An 18,967-nucleotide genomic window follows, 5' to 3' on the forward strand; every position below is an offset into this window, starting at 1 on the left:
AAAATTGCATTGTTATATAGTGCAGTTGTACCTTGGTTTTCAAACAGCTTGGTTCTCAAACATTTTGGCTCCCTAACGCCACAAACAATTGTGAACTATTTTTGGAAGCCAAATGTCTGACGCGGCTTACACGGCTTCCATTTGAGTGTAGGCAGTTCCTGCAGTCAATCAGAAGCCGTGCCTTGGTTTTCAAACATTTTTGGAAGTGGAACGGACTTCCAGCGTGGATTCCGTTTGAGAATGAAGGTACAATTGTATTTTATTTCATATTACATAAAATAAGGATTCATTGCATGATCTGGACTCCTACTCGCATCAACCCTAGCAAGGATGGTAACGAGAGGTGCAGTTCAAAAGGGAATTGGACTGAATGACACTCATTGTCCCTTCGAACTCTTCAACTCTGTGGTTTTGTAGTGTAGTATCTGGAGAGCCACAGGTTCCCGCCACAGGAAGCTCACTGGTTCCTGTCAAACCCATTCTTCAAACGAGGTAATCCACAGAGGCCTGGGGAGGGGGGCATGGCCATCTACTTAGCTTGGCCGACCACTTTTTGCATAGTATCCAGTTGACTGGGAGCATCACCCACGCTTCATTAATTGTTGATTACTGCTAGCCGGACTTTGGTGTGGTCTTTTGGCAGTTGCCATATTCAGAGACGGGAAGGAATTTCCCCTGCTCTGGAGGTTTCACCTTCCTCGTAGCACTAGTGACAACTTTGGCAGTTTAGGCCTTGGGCGGAATCCTATAGTCTTTCATCCAATGGAGTGTGGTGAAGTGGTGACTCACCCAACCACTGTTCCCTGTGTCGGCATTAACAGGGTACCTCGTTAGAGGGGACTGGAGGGAAGTCTCTGACCAAAGAGTCAAGAGCGTAGGGATAGCGGGCCAGAGAGCTTCCCTCAGCATTAGGGGGCCATCCTTGTAAACCTGCGTTTTGCAAGGATTCCATCCCTGAAGACACCCTGTCATACCTCAGTCCTCCAGCAGGGTGGCTTAGAGGGATACATGCTCAGTGCCTATGCCAAAGCTTCCTACATCTGAAATCAATAAAGTTGTCGCTGTTTAAATCCCAGACACTTGTTGTGTTCATTCATTTTCCACTCAGCAGTTATGCATGTCGGCATATACAAAACACATTTTAAAAAGTGTTAGCCTTTGCTACTGCATTCAAAGCTCACTGGAAGGAAGCTGAGGCTCCAGTACTTTGGCCACCTCATGAGAAGAGAAGACTCCCTGGAGAAGACACTGATGCTGGGAAAGATGGAGGGCACAAGGAGAAGGGGGCGACAGAGGATGAGATGGTTGGATAGTGTTTTCGAGGTTACCAGTATGAGTTTGACCAAACTGCGGGAAGTACTGGAGGACAGAGGTGCCTGGCATGCTCTGGTCCATGGGGTCACGAAGAGTCAGACATGACTAAACGACTAAACAACAACAACAACTGCATTCAAAATGGATAATATGGGGCTCCTGAAGAAGAATCTGGGATTGAGCGTCTCTTTTACTGGGGTATAGAACAATCTGTGTGGACCTTGATTTCCCTCTAATACACTTCAGACATTGGGGGGGGGGCAAATAGACTGACATCCTCCTGGTTACTTTTTCCATGTACCTCCTAGGCTTATCATTATAGATGTGGTGAACATCTGCACTATATTAATATTTTGCCACTGCCAATCATAATTAAAAAGAATTTTGTTATCTATGTTCTGTTCTGTGTGGGTGTTAAAAACCAGTACTGCAACTTCTTTCTTCAAATAAGCTTTATTTTATCTTGGGTTAGAGCAGGGTCAGCAACCTTTTTCAGCCATTGGCCAGTCCACCATCCCTCAAACCATGTGGTGGGCCGAACTATTTTTTTATGGGGGGGGGGGGATGAATGAATTCATATGCCCCACAAACAACCCAGAGATGCATTTTAAATAAAAGCACACATTCTAGTCATATAAAAACACCAGGCCGGCCCCACAAATAACCCAGAGATGCATTGTAAAGAAAAGGACACATTCCACTCATGTAAAAACACGCTGATTCCCAGACCGTCCGTGGGCCAGATTGAGAAGGCAATTGGGCCGCATCTGGTCTCTGGGCCTTAGGTTGCCTACCCCTGGGTTAGAGGATTGTGGTTTTCTTGTGGAAAAACAGAACTATCTCTTCATTAGCAGCATGTTATGCCCAGATAAAGTTCATACACCATTTTCTTCCAATAATAGAAGAAGAATCTTTGCATTCCCACTGTGTGAACAGACAAGAGGTTCCCCATCAGTTTTGACCTGACAACAGTGTCTCTTGATCTCTCCTCCTAGACAATTCCTTCCAAACTTGCTTTATCACAAGGGTTTATGAATGATAGTTGTGTCCCGTGCACAGAGTGATGGCCTGGGACTCGGGCTTGGACTCAGAGCCAGAGGAGTCTCAGGCCACACCAGATCCTTTGCCTCAGGTGGCTAGTCTGGGGCCTAATTCTGAAGAGCCCCAGTCTGCACAGGTTCCCCTGCAACAAGCACCAGCTGGGCCGAGTCAAGGGCCTGAGCCTGCCCTGGCTCCAGATGCGGGGATTACCTTGTTGCCTCCAGCTGGGCAATCACTTACAGTTGCTCCACTACCAGTTGGGTCAGGAGAGGCTTAAGTGGCCTCTGGGTCTAGTAACCCACTGACATCTCCTGAGCAGCAGAGACTGAGGTCTGAGAGAAGGAGAGACCTGAGTACTCGCAGGAGCAATGCTCGCCTTCAGGCAAGACAGGGAGATGAGTCACTGGGGGATCAGGACCGACCATTACCCCAACAGAGATAAAAGGCTGCTGAACCCCGTCCCAGGTTGCAGGAGCAATGTTGCTGTTTGCCAGAACCTGCTTGTGATCCTGTGCCTGACCTTGCCTGGTTTCCTGCCTCGTGTCCTGCCTCGGCCCTGTCGGACTGACTCCTCGTGGAACCCTTGGATTTGGGACTGGATCTGGACCGTGTTGCTTGGGTTACCCCAGGTCCCAGCACAGGCAGTCAGATTGTTCATTTGTAGACAAAAGCTGGAGCTGTCCTTGGAGGCTACAAGCGTCCTTGGATGGCATGGACATAGGTTTGTTAAGATTTCCAGTACCACACCAGCTGTTGCAGTCCTTTCCCTTGTTTCTGCCTTATCCAACTCATCCTGTAGTCAATCACAAGAAATTCATTCATAGAACATTGCCTTTGAACATATTTTTCCAGGTTTTTTCAATTCTGAATCCACTTGAGTCAGAACAATGTGGGAGGGTATTTCTAGTTTTAAAAAGGCAAGTACCAGGAGACATGATACTGTAGAGGTGTGTGTGTGTGCGTGCGCACACGCATGTTATGAAGAATGTACGTAGATAAAAGCTTTTCTCCCTGTTTCATAACAATAGAAGTTGGGGGTATCAAGTGAGAGTGATTATTGAAAGGTTTAGGAGACACAGAAGAAACTACTCCTTTACACAACACATAGTTAAACTATGGATTTCACTCCTACTAGAAATAGTGAATTGGACAACCACCATAAGTGGCATAGATTGTTAATCTACCTGATGTATTCCAACCTGTGGCTGATGAAAAGTGCTAGAGGGCTATTGATTTAGAAACTCAATACAGTCAGGGAGATCTGATGTTATATTGGCCAAAACACTGTCCATTTGTGATTGGGGCTAGAACTAAACCAATAACACAGATTACACTACTTCTCAATATATCAAAGAAACATATAATTGTAGAGTTGGAAAGGAAGCCAAGATTCATCTAGTTATCCCGCCTGCTATGCAGGAATCTCAGCTAAAGCATCCATGGCATATGTTCACATTCCAAGGGCTGAATAGTCGGGAAGTTATTCCTGATGTTTGGTCAGAATCTCCTTTTATTGTAACTTGAAGCTATTGGACTGGGTCCTACCAATCCTGTTCAGAGAGGGGGCAGCTGGGTACCTCTGCATTTCACTGTTGACCCATGCTAAGGTTGTGGTGAACTAAGACCCCTAGATCCTTTCCACATGTACTACTGGCAATGCAGGTGTCCCTCATCTCATGGTTGTGCAGCTGGTACTTCCTGCTTAAGTGAAGGACCTTCCATATGCCCATATTTCAACTGAACTCCTTTGTTCAGTGGTTGTTGTTGCTGCTGCTGCTGCTGCTGCAAATAAATTCACTTATTCTGGGAAGTGCATTCATTCTCTCATTCACCCTCCTGTCAATTAATCATATCATATTCAAGACATTCCTCCTTTGAAAATTAAGTATGATAAGACCATGCCATTCTTTCTGGGAGATTTCACACTCATATATGTTGAACTGGATAAGTGAATTGATATTGATATTCACACTCAAATTGATGTTGTGAATTGATATTGATATAAGTGAATCGATATTAATATAAGTGAATTGATATTGATATTCACACTCATATATGTTGACCTGGATAAGTGAATTGATATTGTTTACAAGTTGTTCCACAACAGATCTTCTTGCTACTTCTTGCTACTCTTCTTGCTACTTCTAATTATTCAAGAGTAGAGTCCTGCCATTTTCTTGTTTTGTACATAGCAGTTACAGAGCAGCATTTCTGGGTCAGGGACCTCTAGATAGTGACCTATTCCAGTGCCTAATACTGATATATTTTACTTTCTAATAGTGTTTGTCATTACTGTAAGAAATGGTTATAGCATTGTTCTAAGTGGTCCTTTTGGAGTTCGAAATTTGGAACTCAGGTCCCAAGTCCCATCTAATTAGGAAGAAGAGAAGACTTCTGGCCAACTGTGGAAAAGAGCCAACATGTTTCCTATCAAAAGTGGCATTCAGGATCCACATTCTGAAGAAGCAATTATTTTTCCCTACAATTAACCAAAACACTATAATGTGTTCATCTGTCTGAAGCTCCCATGGCTCTGCAAAATGCAGAAGAAAACATGCAGGCCTGAAAGTGATTATACAGAACTGCCTGTAGCCTGGGCCACTGGGCTTAAGTACATGAGGTAAACATGGCCATCTCTGACACGTCCCCCTTTTCTTTTTATAAGCCACATTGAAACTGGAAAGTTGGTGATATCCCATAATATTCAAGTCATTTGTCACACTCTTAATGAAAATTCTAGGGCTAATTTGGCAGAGTGAGAGACCATTCAGTCTAACCCGCTGAAACAAGGTGATGGATGAAAGAGAATTTGTGTTTACAAAGAACTTTTGCTGCCAACATGTTGAGAATGACAATGCTGCTACTTCTTCTGCATCCCATTGTCTGTCAAGTAGATATTATGAGATGTCTCGGAGATGATTCCCTCCCTGTTCCACATGATTTCTACCAGGCAGGTGGCCTCCTCATTGGTGGGATCATTTCTCAGAACTCTTATTTTTTCAATGAAATCTCTTTCAGAGAACATCCGTCTCAGACAATATTTGATGTTCCACAGTAAGAATCCCCATTTGCATCTCCTGAATGCATTGCATTTTAGTTGTTAATAGTAAATACTGTTTCTGCCAATGTGAAAACTTGCACAAAAAGATGGACAGGCAAGCAAAGAAGAGTATTCACTTGTTTATCTTTCTGGAAAAAAGAAAATGTTTATTTCTTCTCTCCTCTGGCCTCTTGGTATCAACTGAGTGCTCTTATAATGTCTCAAATCAAGTATACTTAAGGGACCATGTATGGTCTTTCAAATATAAACAAAAAAGTGATTGATTTGTGTAGGAAAGGATAGGTTGGGAAGTCGAAAGAAGATTATAACAAAATGTTGAATCTATGCAAAATATAATTTGAAAAATTCATAAATAAAATACAAAAAGATGTGAGTACACCTACTGGAATGGCCAACGAGAGGGAGAAATGGATTGTTATATTTTACTGAGGAGATCACAAAATGTGTCAAGGCCGTAAAAATAACATATGGCAAGTATGTTCTGTTGCATTCTATATTAGAAGCATTATTTAGCTGAAAATGATTTATTAGCCATGGGATATTGGAAACAAATAGGAAAGATTTCCCAAAATTCTGGTACTGTGACAACCACTACAACATTACATTCATGCAGATACACACATGGCATCAGAATACTGACTTTTCCACTCTATGTCATTTTGCACAATCAACTTTTCTTCTGAAGAGGATGGTGTGGCACTGAGGGGAGGGAATCACAAATATAAAATATAGTCCAATTTTCTGATTCAGTTTTTCATTTCTTTTCTTTCCTTTTTTATTTTTTCTTAATTTTTAAATTGTTTTAAAACAATTTAAGTTTTAAATTTGTTTTTTAAAAAACAAAACACAATATGAAACAGTCAACAAAAATGATCCAAAATTGATACTCTTTACAAAAAAATAAAAATAACAAATAAGTTCACACATGATTCCAACATGTGGTTCCTAAATTACATTTTGACTGCATACTTAACTTTATTCAGTTGTGCTAATTTTGTAAAGTTCTCTTATTTCATGCAGATGTCAGTTCAGGCCTGCCAAAGAATTTAGATTTTTACAATAATTGGACCAGAATACTGCCTTTTCCTTTCTATGTCTTTTGCACAATTAACTTTTCCACCGAAGAGGATGGTGTGGCAATGAGGGGAGGGAATCACAAATATAAAATACAACCCAATATTTTTATTTGGTTGCTCATAGGAATTTCTAGTATAATAGCATCAGGAATTTGTTCATTATAGACTCATCGTTTAAATTAATGAAATCAACTCTCTTGGCAGTGTGGTGACCAAGTTCTACTCACACATCCTGGCTCTGGTGTTTGCCATAAATGACATCAACAAGAATCCCAAGATGCTACCTAATGTCACACTTGGTTTCCACATCTCTGATAGCTATCATGATGCAATGATGACCTATCGCACCACACTGGATCTGATCTTCAAGTCAGATTATTTTCTTCCCAACTATGAATGTGGGTCACACAAAAGCCTCTTGGCAATTATTGGAGGACTTGGCTCTGACACCTCTTTTCATATGAGGGACATCACAGGTCTCTACAAGATCCCACAGGTAATATATATTCATGGGGGTGTGGGGATTATTATTACTCAACTGGGAAGTCTACAAGAAAGAAGCAATATTATTAAAATCACTTTCATTGAAAAAGACTCTTCATAACTCACTTGATGTTATCCATTTTCTTACAGCTTACATATGGTTCATTTGCCCCAAATGAGATCCAAAGTATGGAAGGCCCTCCTTTTTACCGCATGGTTCCGAATGAAAACATTCAGCATATGGGCATTATCTGGCTACTTCAGCATTTTAGGTGGACATGGGTGGGGCTCTTTGTGGTGGAGGACAAGAGTGGAGAGCAATTCCTTAAAATACTGGAGTCATCGTTTTCCAGACATGGAATCTGTTCAGCCTTCACAAAAAGAATTCCACAAGTAGCTCGTATGGAGGAGCTTTTAAATCACTTTCATTACGCAAATTTAATTAGTGTGTCTTTCACAGATTATAAAGCCAATATAAATATTGTATATGGAGATCCTGTAACAATTCTATGGCTGATAACTTTTATAGGTTCACAATATAATGGAACCAATGAAAACAAATTATTTGGGAAGGTGTGGATTATGACCACACAGATAGACTTTGCATTATCTGGGATTTCAAGAGGGCTGGATTTCCAGATGTTCCATGGTGCCATTTCCTTCACAATTCACACAAAAGAGGTTACAGGGTTCAGGGAATTTCTTCAGAACATAACGCCAAAGAGGACTCAAGGAGATGGCTTTCTGAAAGATTTCTGGGAGCAAGCCTTTGACTGTTTACTTCCAGATCCAGGGATGCCTGCAATGGACGATGACACATGTACTGGAGAGGAGAGGCTGGAAAGTCTCCCTGCGGGTCTTTTTGAAATGCACATGACTGGCCAGGGCTACAGCATCTACAATGCTGTATATGTTATTGCTCATGCTTTGCATGCCATGTACTCATCTAGATCCAGGCACAGACCAACCGTGGTTGGTAGCAGTGTTGACGTTCGGCCCCTGCAGGCTTGGCAGGTAATAGCTCCACAACAAAATCTTCTTGCTACAATGAACAGATTAAGTAATACAAGTGGTGCCTATATCCAGTTTCCTAAACCTTGTATAACTGATCAGAAAGTTTTTTTTTTTTTCAGAGGTAGGATCTGTGGGTGAACATTTCTTCCTATAACTAAAGCTTGCAATCTTTAGCATGTTGTTATGCGATTGTGTTCTATTTTTCTTTCTTTCCTTCTTTCCTTCTTTTTTTAAAAGTGTTTTTATTAACAATTTCAATATAACAAATTATCAAAACATATCATATTCAATATTTCCCCCTCTTCCCCCCTTCAACCCCCCCCAAGGACTTCCCTCAACTCCTCTCTCTGATTTCCCAGCACATATTATTCTCTGCATATTATGAAATTATACATATCCTTACATTATCTATCTAACCTGCTATCAACCAATAAATTTGTGTATGTTTTTTTCAAAACCTGCCAAGGAGTCCAGTTCATTGTCCAGTTCATTTTAGATAATTTGTAAAAAGCTCCCATTCTTCCTTAAAGTCACAGTTGTCCTTGTTCCGCAATTTGTATGTCAATTTAGCCAGCTCTGCGTAACTCATCATTTTTTCTTGCTACTGTTCTTTTGTTTGGATTTCCTTGTTCTTCCATCCTTGTGCTATCAAGACTCTTGCCCCTGTTGTAGCATACATCAATAAGTTTTTTTTGTTTTTCTTGGCAGGTCTTGTCCTACAATCCCTAACAAAAATGCTTCTGGGTTTTTTTTTTACAAATGTCATTTTAAACATTTTTTCAATTCATTGTATATCACTTCCCAAATTTTTTATAACTTCTCTACATTCCCACCACATATGATAAAAAGTCCCTTCTTTATCTTTACATTCCCAACATAAGTTTAACCTGGTTTTGTACATTTTTGGTATCTGTACTGGTGTAATATACAATCTATACATCATTTTCATATAATTTTCTTTCAAAAGAGAACAATCTGTAAATTTCAAATTTACTTTCCAGAATTTTTCCCAGTCCTCAAATTGTATAATTTGTGCTGTTTCTTGTGCCCACTTTCTTTCCTTCTTTCAATCAGCTCCACCTCTTTCTTCAAGGCATTTCATTCAACAACTCAGTTGGAGAAACAATGGCCTTTGATGATAAATGGGAAATGGGTTGTGGCTTTGACATAACAAACATGATTACATTCCCAAACAAGTCATTCCAGAGAGTGAAAGTTGGAAGGGTTGATACCAATGCACTTGATGGAAAAGTATTCATGATCAACGATGATATAATTGTGTGGCCAAGATGTTTTAATGAGGTATTGATGCTGTAATTTCCTTGGTGAACTCTTGGTGGTTGATAATGATATAAGAACTTCTCTTTTCTCTAGAACTTGGCTTTGCAATGGGCTACCAAGCTGAATGGATTGTAAATTGCCTTCATTGTTCTTGGTGTTTTTTAAAAAAAAACCAAACAAACAAACACTGAAAGCATCTTTTCCAAACCAATTCCCAAAATTAAGTGCTACTTACAATAAAAAGCTTGTAATCTTTTTTTGTCTAATTCAGATACTGTAGACTTTGGCCATTATGTTATGAGGAGATATGAAGAATTTTATCTTCTAAAACTAGATTCTCCCTCAGTGAGAGAGGAGACATTTTCCTTTCTTAGTTGTCTAAAGTGATCTATTTCACTTTACTCATTTTCAGTTCATGTCATCTGCAAACACAAATTTGGTAATTTCTGTTACTGTGGTCTAAGGCAAGCATGTCCAAAGTCCATTTTGGGGGCCTAATCCGGCCTGCCAGTCAGTTTAATCCGGCCCCTGTGGCAGTTTATTTTTTATTTCCTGGAGTAAAATCCTTCAATCAAAAAAAAAAGTTCAACAACTTAGGGGTGAAATCATAAAAAAAACTCATCGATTTCAATCCTAAAAAAAGGTTAACAACTTTGGGTGGCCCTCATGGCCCTTCACTTCATCAAATCTGGCCCTTTTTGAAAAAAAAAGTTTGGACACCACTGGTCTAAGGCATCAGGCTACAGAAGCAAATGATGATTCACTCCTCCTGCATATTTAATTAGCTCTTTCAACAATTTTCTACTACTTAACTTCACATTTACTGATCAGTATACAGCAAAGTTGGAAACTGGAAGCTGGACGTAGGGATGAAATCAAATAAAATTAGACATAATTTTCTTCCATACTAATCTTCCTTCTCTTTTGTGGATAGGCGCTTCCCATTTCTTTATGCAATGAACACTGCCAGCCTGGTAATCAGAAGAAAAAAAAGGAAGGGGAGAAAGCTTGCTGCTATGATTGTGCTCTGTGCCCAGAAGGGAAGATTTCTAACCAGACTGGTAGATGATTAAATTCTAGCACCATAAGGGCTAATTTACTTTCTTGTGTCTAATAAATTGACACTGAAACGGGACCTTTTTTCTGTTTTTCAGATGTGGATGACTGTTTCATATGTCCAGGAGCTCAGTATCCAAGCAAGAATAAGGATGCTTGCACCCCCAAAGTTATAACCTTTCTGTCATATGATGAACCTTTAGGGATCACTTTAATCTCAGCTGCAGTTTCCTTTTCTCTGATCACAGCCCTCGTGTTTGGAATATTTATTAAGCACAAAGATACGCCAATGGTGAAAGCCAACAACCGGGACCTCTCATATACTCTCCTTGTCTCCCTCTTGTTCTGTTTCCTATCTTCTTTGTTATTCCTTGGCCAACCCGGGAAAGTGACCTGCCTTCTCCGACAACCAACTTTTGGCATCGTCTTCTCAGTGGCTGTTTCTTGTGTGTTGGCAAAGACCACCATAGTTTCTCTAGCATTCATGGCTACAAAACCAGGATCTAGAATGAAGAAATGGGTAGGGAGGAAAGTGTCCTATTCAATTGTAATTTGCTGTTCACTTGTTCAAATATGGCTTTGTACTGTGTGGCTGGCAACCTCACCTCCATTTCCAGATTTAGACATGTACTCAGCAAAGGAAGAAATCATTCTGCAATGTAATGAAGGGTCAGTCGTCATGTTCTACTGTGTCTTGGGCTACATGGGTCTTCTGGCCACCACCAGCTTCATTGTGGCATTCCTTGCCCGCAAGTTGCCTGATAGTTTTAATGAAGCCAAATTCATCACTTTCAGCATGTTGGCCTTTTGCAGTGTATGGTTGTCCTTTATTCCAACTTACCTGAGCACCAGAGGGAAAGGCATGGTGGCTGTGGAGATCTTCTCCATCTTGGCCTCCACTGCTGGGTTACTGGCTTGTATCTTTTGTCCGAAATGCTACATCATTGTGCTGAGGCCAGAGCTGAATAGCAGGGAGCAACTGATAAGGAGAAAGCATTGAGGAAAGTCCCTCCCCTTTTTATCATATTGTTACACATCCAATGCATATAATTCAAAATGAGACAGAAAGAAAAAGAAACATAAAAAAGGAAAATGAAAGGTTAGATTCTAAACAACAAAATGTTGAATGGTTTTGATTTCCAGCTCCCATTATCCCTAGTCAAGCATGAGAGATAGAAAAATAAACATTATATAAAATTGGATGTACCTACAAATTGTTTTGTAATATACATTATATGAATATTTATTAACATACAATTGTCACTGTTGCAACAGGGACTTTTTTGCCTTTCTAGATTTTGGTATGTTATTTATTGCCAGTTCAAAATATATTAGGGTTGCCATACATCCACGAAATCCCTGATAAGTCCTTTTTTGGAGGGCCTACATCCCCATCAATGGGGATTTTTGCATTTTATAGGAAATGTCTGGGATTTTGGGGGGGGGGGGTTAACTGTGCCGCAGAATCAGAAGCAGTTGCCTTGGCCAGAGGTGACTGTGTGTGAGGCCTGAGTGCTACCTGTGTCGCCACTAGGCCCTTATGCGTTTTTCCTGGCTTTAGTTACAGATGGGTAGCCGTGTTGGTCTGCCATAGTCAAAACAAAAAAAATTCCTTCCAGTAGCACCTTAAAGACCAACTAAGTTAGTTCTTGGTATGAGCTTTCGTGTGCATGCACACTTCTTCAGATACACCCTGTGTATCTGAAGAAGTGTGCATGCACACGAAAGCTCATACCAAGAACTAACTTAGTTGGTCTTTAAGGTGCTACTGGAAGGAATTTTTTTTTCCTGGCTTTGTTTGGGAGTGACTGCAAAGGAAGCCACTGTTGGTAGTTTGGGAATGTTCAGGGTGGCAGGAGAGGATATATTGTTTATTAATACCCTTCCTAACTTGCGTTAGCAAGTTTCTTTACTTAGCAGAGTGCATTCCCCTTTACACAGCACAGCAGATAGCTGGTTGCAGGCTCGTGTAAATCTGATTGCTATTCAATTCAGCCTGTCTTAGATTGAATAGAAACAAATGTGTATATCTTGAATAACAACAGGAGGTGGTCGGCTGGAGCAATTAACCAATTAAACAGGTTTATTTTATAAGTATTAACAAGTTTATGGTTTCTCAGATAATGTTCTTGTCAGTTTCTTAACTTTAGTTTCTTTACCGGCCTATACCTTCCTAATACCTTCTGACTGATTATCTCAACTGTTTGACTGACTCCTCTTAACAGATTCTCTCACTCTCTCACACCAGACTAGCCCAACCCACAGACTTATCCTCTCCGTCTCTCCTCTAACTCCATACTGACTTCTTAAGGACTCTAACTCTAATTCCTCCCCTTGGGTTCCTATTGGTTAGTCATTTTACAATTAGTTAACCCTTTCCTTATGAACACAGTATGATGTCACACATCAAGGAGGGTGAACGCCACACCTTCCATTCTTCCAAATCTTTGTCTGTAAAGTAGAATTAATTTTTAAATTCCTTTCCTCCCTCTCCCCCAATTTCATTTTTAGCTAAATTCTCCTCCCTTGATGTCTGAGGGATTAAAATCAGATTCTCTCTCTCTCTCTCTCTCTCTCTCTCTCTCTCTCTCTCTCTCTCTCTCAAATTATACTGAACTGAGAAAACATGGTTGTGAGATAGGCTGCAATAAACTTCAATGAATTCATGAGATTTACTTCAGATCAAATATGGTTATGTTTGTATTCATGGATGCCTTTGCCACGGGCTATTAGCCACTTCATTAACTTTGTATTTAAAATGCCACAAGGTACTTTGTTGCTTTTCCTGCAAAAGAGTAACAGGGCTTCCCCCTTTAGAAGTCTCTCTCTCTCTCTCTCTCTCTCTCTCTCTCTCTCTCTCTCTCTCATTTAATAAAAGGAAAATACAGGGAAGATTATAGATTTGTAAATGAGGCACATGTTGATAGATGAGATATGTATGTCTATTGTGTGATACATTTAACACTCATCCGTGGAAGAAAAAAAGGGAGAATTGTTTGAAATACACCAAGCACAGTGGAACAGTAAATATCCCCCCCCCCCCCGCAAAAAAAAGGGTGTGTGAATGCTGGAATAGATTGTATGAATGTCGAAACAGATTGAGAGACAATCATACATCTTTAGGTGTAGGGCAGGTGAATGTGGTTCAGCCAAAATAGTCACGCTGGAGTTTGCTCACCACAGAAATCTGCAAGAAACTTTTTCTCACCCCTTTAGGGAGAGAAGGCTTCTGTCAGAAATCAACATGTTTCCTAGCAAAAGTGTTACTCAGAATCTAAACCATGAAGAAGTAATTATCTCCTCCTGCAATTATCCAAATGCTATAATTTGTTTCCCTTGCTGAAGTTTTCCAGAAGGCAGGAGAAAACAGTCAGTAAGCACATGTGAAAGTTGTTATAAATAAACCACTGGGCATAGGGGAGATGGGATTAGGTGCAAGAGGCAAGTAGGGTCCAACTTTGACACATATTTGGAATTAAATAGCTGCCCATTCCAGACAGTGCTAAATGTAAGGCTAATGATTTTCTCATAGATTGGGATGAAACCATCAAATCAAATCTATTAATGCTAGGCAGTGGGCTAGTTATGGAACAAGAATTTTTGCATGTAGAGAGATACTGTGCTTTCAGAATGCTGTGCGTAATAGTGTGGCTCATTCTGTTGCTTCTTATGGTGTGCGAAGTGAATGCTGTAAGGTGCCCCCCAAGTGACCCGCTCCCTGTTCCACATGAGTGGTACCAGCCAGGGGGCCTCATCATTGGTGGGATGACTTCTCATACGTATTATGTTAACACTAAAGTTGATTTCAAGAAGCATCCTTCTCTGAACGTTTTTGACGTGCCACAGTAAGTATTGTTTTCCCCGCGTGTATTTTCTGAGCTTAATGCATTTTACCAAGTTTAGAGTGGAAAGCAAAAATGTGGGTTGGGAATGACATTTAGTTCTCTGTGGATATTTTTTAAAAATTTTATGAAATGTTCACATTTCCTGAGGTTGTCCGTTTTCAGTGCAATGGGGAATCCAAGCAGCAATCCAAACAGGGACCCAAATGATTGTCTTCTATTGATTCAGTTGGAAGGTTGAGTGGGTAGAATCCAGGATCCTGAATAGTTCAGATGGGAAAGTTTAGACAGGTAAAAATAGATGGAAAATTGAATGCTTGTAATTGAAATAAGAAAGTCTGAGCAAGGTGATAAACAAGCCAAAATAAAAGGGAAAAGGAAACTGAAGCAGGAAAAAAAAATCTTTCCAAAATGTCTATGAGCCCAGCCTTAAAATGCTGCTCTGAGAAGCTTAAAAATCTGAAGGCAAACTGGTTTCCCAAGAAGCAAAATACTGATAGCAAAACCTAAATGCAAAAAATAAAATGAAATAAAGCCAAGACAGCACTGAAGTGCAGCCTCTCTTTGACCAGGCAATTTATTTTTATTTTACTTCACTAATTATTTGAGGGAGGGCCATATTCGTAAGCTTTATCAGAGTAATAGAGCCACTCCCGTCACTGGGCATGATCTCATATTGACTAAAGTCTTGCAAGGCTTTCTGATGACATGTTCCAGGTATAACAAATCAATTATATTGGCAGTGTGGTGACAAAGTTCTATCAGCACCTGCTTGCTTTGGCATTTGCTGTGAAGGAGATCAATGAGAATCCCAAGATCTTGCCCAATGTCACACTTGGGTTCCACATTTACGACAGCTACTGTGATGCAAGGATGACCTACCGTACCACGCTGGACCTGCTCTTCAAGTCACACAGATTTGTCCCCAACTACAAATGTGACAGCCAGAAAAACCTTATAGCTATCACAGGAGGACTTGGCTCTCATACCTCCCACTGTATAGCTGACATCATTGGCCTCTACAAGATTCCTCAGGTAGGATTTTTATTGGGGGGGGGGGCTGGGGAAATCCAAATTCCACACATTTCTATCTAACAAAATATTTGGTCCCCTGAAGCATTCTTGAACTTATATCCTGTGAAATCCATATTGTACCCTCTTCAGCGCTATCTAACCAAATCTATCTCTCTCTGTCATAAAAAGGCATTTACACAAGACTAATCTTCAGTTTTCTTTATGATATATCTATGCTTTTTCCTTTCAGCTCACATACGGCTCCTTTCCCCCAAAGATGGACAGTGATGACACACAACTCCCTTACTTTTACCACATGGCTCCAAATTTAGTCCATCAGTATATGGGGATTATCCGGCTTCTTCAGAGGTTTAGGTGGACATGGGTTGGGCTCTTTGTTGTGGATGGGAACAGTGGAGAACAATTCTTGCAGACCATAGAATCATTATTTTTCCAGAATGGAATTTGTTCAGCATTCACCAAAAGAATGCCAGAACAAGCCCAATTGGATAACCTTCTGGACATACTTGCCATAGCTTTACCTGTATATTTACCATTAACAAATAAAAACCCCAGTACATTTATCATGTATGGAGGATCAATGACAATTTCAACATTCAGAACTTTTGTATTTATTCAAGATGCCAACAATTATAACAACACAGTATTTGGAAAAGTGTGGATTATGACAACCCAGATTGATTTCATTTTAACTGGCCTTCAAAGGAGTTTGGATCTCCAGTTGTTCCGAGGTGCCCTTTCCTTTACAATTCACTCAGAGGAGCTTCTAGAGTTCAACCAATTCCTTCAGAACATCCAAACACAAAGGACCAAAGGAGATGGCTTTTTGAAGGACTTCTGGGGGCAGGCATTTGACTGTTTCTATCCTGATCCAGGTATGCCTGTCAAGGATGATGGAACATGTACTGGAGAAGAGAGGCTGGAAAGTCTCCCAACAGCTGTTTTTGAAATGCACATGACTGGCCACAGCTACAGTATCTACAATGCTGTCTATGCTTTTGCTCATGCACTGCATTCTATGTTCACATCTAGACCCAAGCACAAAGAAAGTAATAGTATGAAGCATCAATCTATGCAGCCTTGGCAGGTAATGCCTCAATAACTAAACTGTTTATTTCAAGGGATTAATTAATACATGGTGAGATTACAGTCTTATCTGTGTATTCCTGGAAGGTGGGGATGTTTCAGCAAGCCCTGCTCACAGTCCCTATCTTAACAACATATGAACATAAGAGGACTTGTAGATCCGACCAAGGGACGCGGGTGGCACTGTGGGTTAAACCACAGAGCCTAGGACTTGCCAATCAGAAGGTCAGCAATTCGAATCCCTGTGATGGGGTCAGCTCCCATTGCTCGGTCCCTGCTCCTGCCAACCTAGCAGTTCGAAAGCATGTCAAAGTGCAAGTAGATAAATACCTTCCAGCGGGAAGGTAAACGGCGTTTCCGTGCGCTGCTCTGGTTGGCCAGAAGTGGCTTAGTCATGCGGGCCACATGACCCGGAAGCTGTACAGCCAATAAAGCGAGATGAGCACCACAACCCCAGATGGTCAGGGGTCAGGGGTCCCTTTACCTTTACCCCAGATGGTCAGGGGTCCCTTTACGTTTACCTTAGATCGGACCAAAATCCCATCTCACCCAGAACCCTATGCTCACTGTAATGTACACAATCCCTTTGTGAATCTTATTTCAAACATGAATCTTTGTCTATACATACAAAACATAATAGAAACAACTAATGGTAAGTGTGCTAAATCTCCCTTTGCCTCAATCCACTGCCTAGGGAATGTGACTCAAGTCAACTAACGGAAGGTCCAGCTGTGGTGAAAAGTGGTGGTATTCCATGTTTGTCCCAATTAGAGAATTTGAGTCTGAAATGCCTCTGGGCATTTTCTAACTAGTTCTACAGAGCAACTGGTTGGAAAGGCAGTCCTATCACAATAGTTAACAAACAAGGTCCCTAACTGGACCTGCCAAAGCTTCCTGTAATTCTCTTTGTTCCATGTTTAACTTAAAAGGTGTACTCTCAGCTGGGTAATGAACAGGTGGTGAGTCTAAAATATGAGTCTAAAATTTCCACAACCATGTTACACCTTCTCTTACTTGTTTTCCCTCCCAATTAGCTCCACCAGTTTCTCAGAGACATTTCATTTAACAACTCAGCAAATGAAGCTGTGTCCTTTAATAATAAAAGGGAAATGAGAGGTGGGTTTGATATAACGAACCTGGTCCTATTCCCCAACAACTCCTTCCAGAAAGTGAGAGTTGGAAAGGTGGATCCTAATGATCTAGAAGAAAGCAAATTCACCATTAATGAGCATATGATTGTGTGGCACAGTCATTTTAATCAGGTATGGATTCTGCTGTTTTCTTGAGGGATATCCTTTGGGATGTTAATGCATCAGGACTCAGGTCTTAGCCCCGCTCTTTCGAGGCAGAAATCTGCACTTCAGTGCTCTGTGTCCAAGCTGTCGTCTCCCCACAACCACAACTTTCCCTGTGAAAATCCACTCTTTAAATCTGAATCATTTGCTTCCATTCAGCCTTAAAGAACTGGTTTTCATGAGGGAGCACTATGATGCAGAGCCCTAAAGCACAGGACATTTCTTGAAAGCATGGAGGAAATGCAAATGTGGATAAGCTGTTTTATTGTGTTTTTATAAATAGTAAAATTATTTTTAAATTAAACCTAAGATGGTTTTCTGGTGAATCATCAAGTTCTGGAAAGCATTCAGTGCTGATGATAAAGGAATACTATTTGTTCATGAGCTACCAGGCATGCTACTGGGCTAGACAAGCTTTTTCTTTCTTTCAATGCCACTCAGCATAAACATTTTCATGTCTATGGATAGGTGTTTCCTCTTTCCATGTGTAATGATTACTGCCAGCCTGGTCACCAGAAGAAAAAAAAGGAAGGAGAGAAGTTTTGCTGCTATGATTGCGCCCCATGCCCAGATGGGAAGATTTCAAACCAGACTGGTATATCAAGTCATTTTGCCATTATATAATTAGCTGTAGTCAATGAATATACATTGAAGTCGGATCTCTCTCTCTCTCTCCCACACCCCTTGTTCTATTTTTCAGATATGGATGACTGCTTCAGATGCCCAGAAGATCAATATCCAAACAAGAATAAAAATGGCTGCATCCCCAAAGTCAAAACCTTTCTCTCATATGAAGAACCCATAGGGATCGCTTTAGCCTCACTTGCAATTTCTTTTTCTCTGATCACGGCCTTGATTCTAGGAACTTTCATTGAGCACAGAGAAACCCCCATAGTCAAAGCCAACAACCGGGAACTTACCTACACTCTCCTCATCTCCCTCCTGCTCTGCTTCCTCTCTTCTTTGTTATTCATTGGCCAGCCTGGGAAAACGATCTGCCTTCTCCGGCAACCAACATTTGGCATTATCTTCTCAGTGGTTGTTTCATGCGTTCTGGCAAAAACTACCATTGTTTCTCTAGCATTTATGGCTTCAAAGCCTGGCTCTAGAATGAAGAAATGGCTGGGGAGAAGACTGGCTTTTTCCATTGTCCTTTCCTGCTCCCTTATTCCAGTAGGCATTTGTGCTGTGTGGTTATCAACCTTTCCGCCATTCCCCCATTTAGACATGTATTCAGTAACTGAAGAAATTATAGTGCAATGTAATGAAGGGCTTGTTGCCATGTTTTACTGTGTCCTGGGCTACTTAGGTCTTCTGGCCATTGCCAGCTTCATTGAGGCATTCCTTGCCCGCAAGTTACCCGATATTTTTAATGAAGCTAAA

General features: G+C 40.8%; 2 protein-coding genes across 2 annotated transcripts; both read left to right on the forward strand.

The window, feature by feature from the left end:
• The first annotated feature begins 7,188 nt into the window (after positions 1–7,188).
• Positions 7,189–10,502, forward strand: LOC144325234 (vomeronasal type-2 receptor 26-like). The gene is made up of 3 exons (XM_077917859.1): positions 7,189–7,989; positions 9,064–9,291; positions 10,425–10,502. Exons 1-3 carry the CDS (start codon positions 7,189–7,191, stop codon positions 10,500–10,502), a joined length of 1,107 nt encoding a protein of 368 aa, XP_077773985.1.
• A 3,454-nt stretch (positions 10,503–13,956) lies between these two features.
• Positions 13,957–15,263, forward strand: LOC144325235 (vomeronasal type-2 receptor 26-like). Its single transcript, XM_077917860.1, has 2 exons — positions 13,957–14,171; positions 14,912–15,263. The coding sequence occupies exons 1-2, from the start codon at positions 13,957–13,959 to the stop codon at positions 15,261–15,263; spliced, it is 567 nt and encodes a 188-aa protein (XP_077773986.1).
• The last annotated feature ends 3,704 nt before the right edge of the window (positions 15,264–18,967 follow it).

The sequence above is a fragment of the Podarcis muralis genome, chromosome 13 (assembly GCF_964188315.1).
Source record: "Podarcis muralis chromosome 13, rPodMur119.hap1.1, whole genome shotgun sequence".
Classification (NCBI taxonomy): domain Eukaryota; kingdom Metazoa; phylum Chordata; class Lepidosauria; order Squamata; family Lacertidae; genus Podarcis; species Podarcis muralis.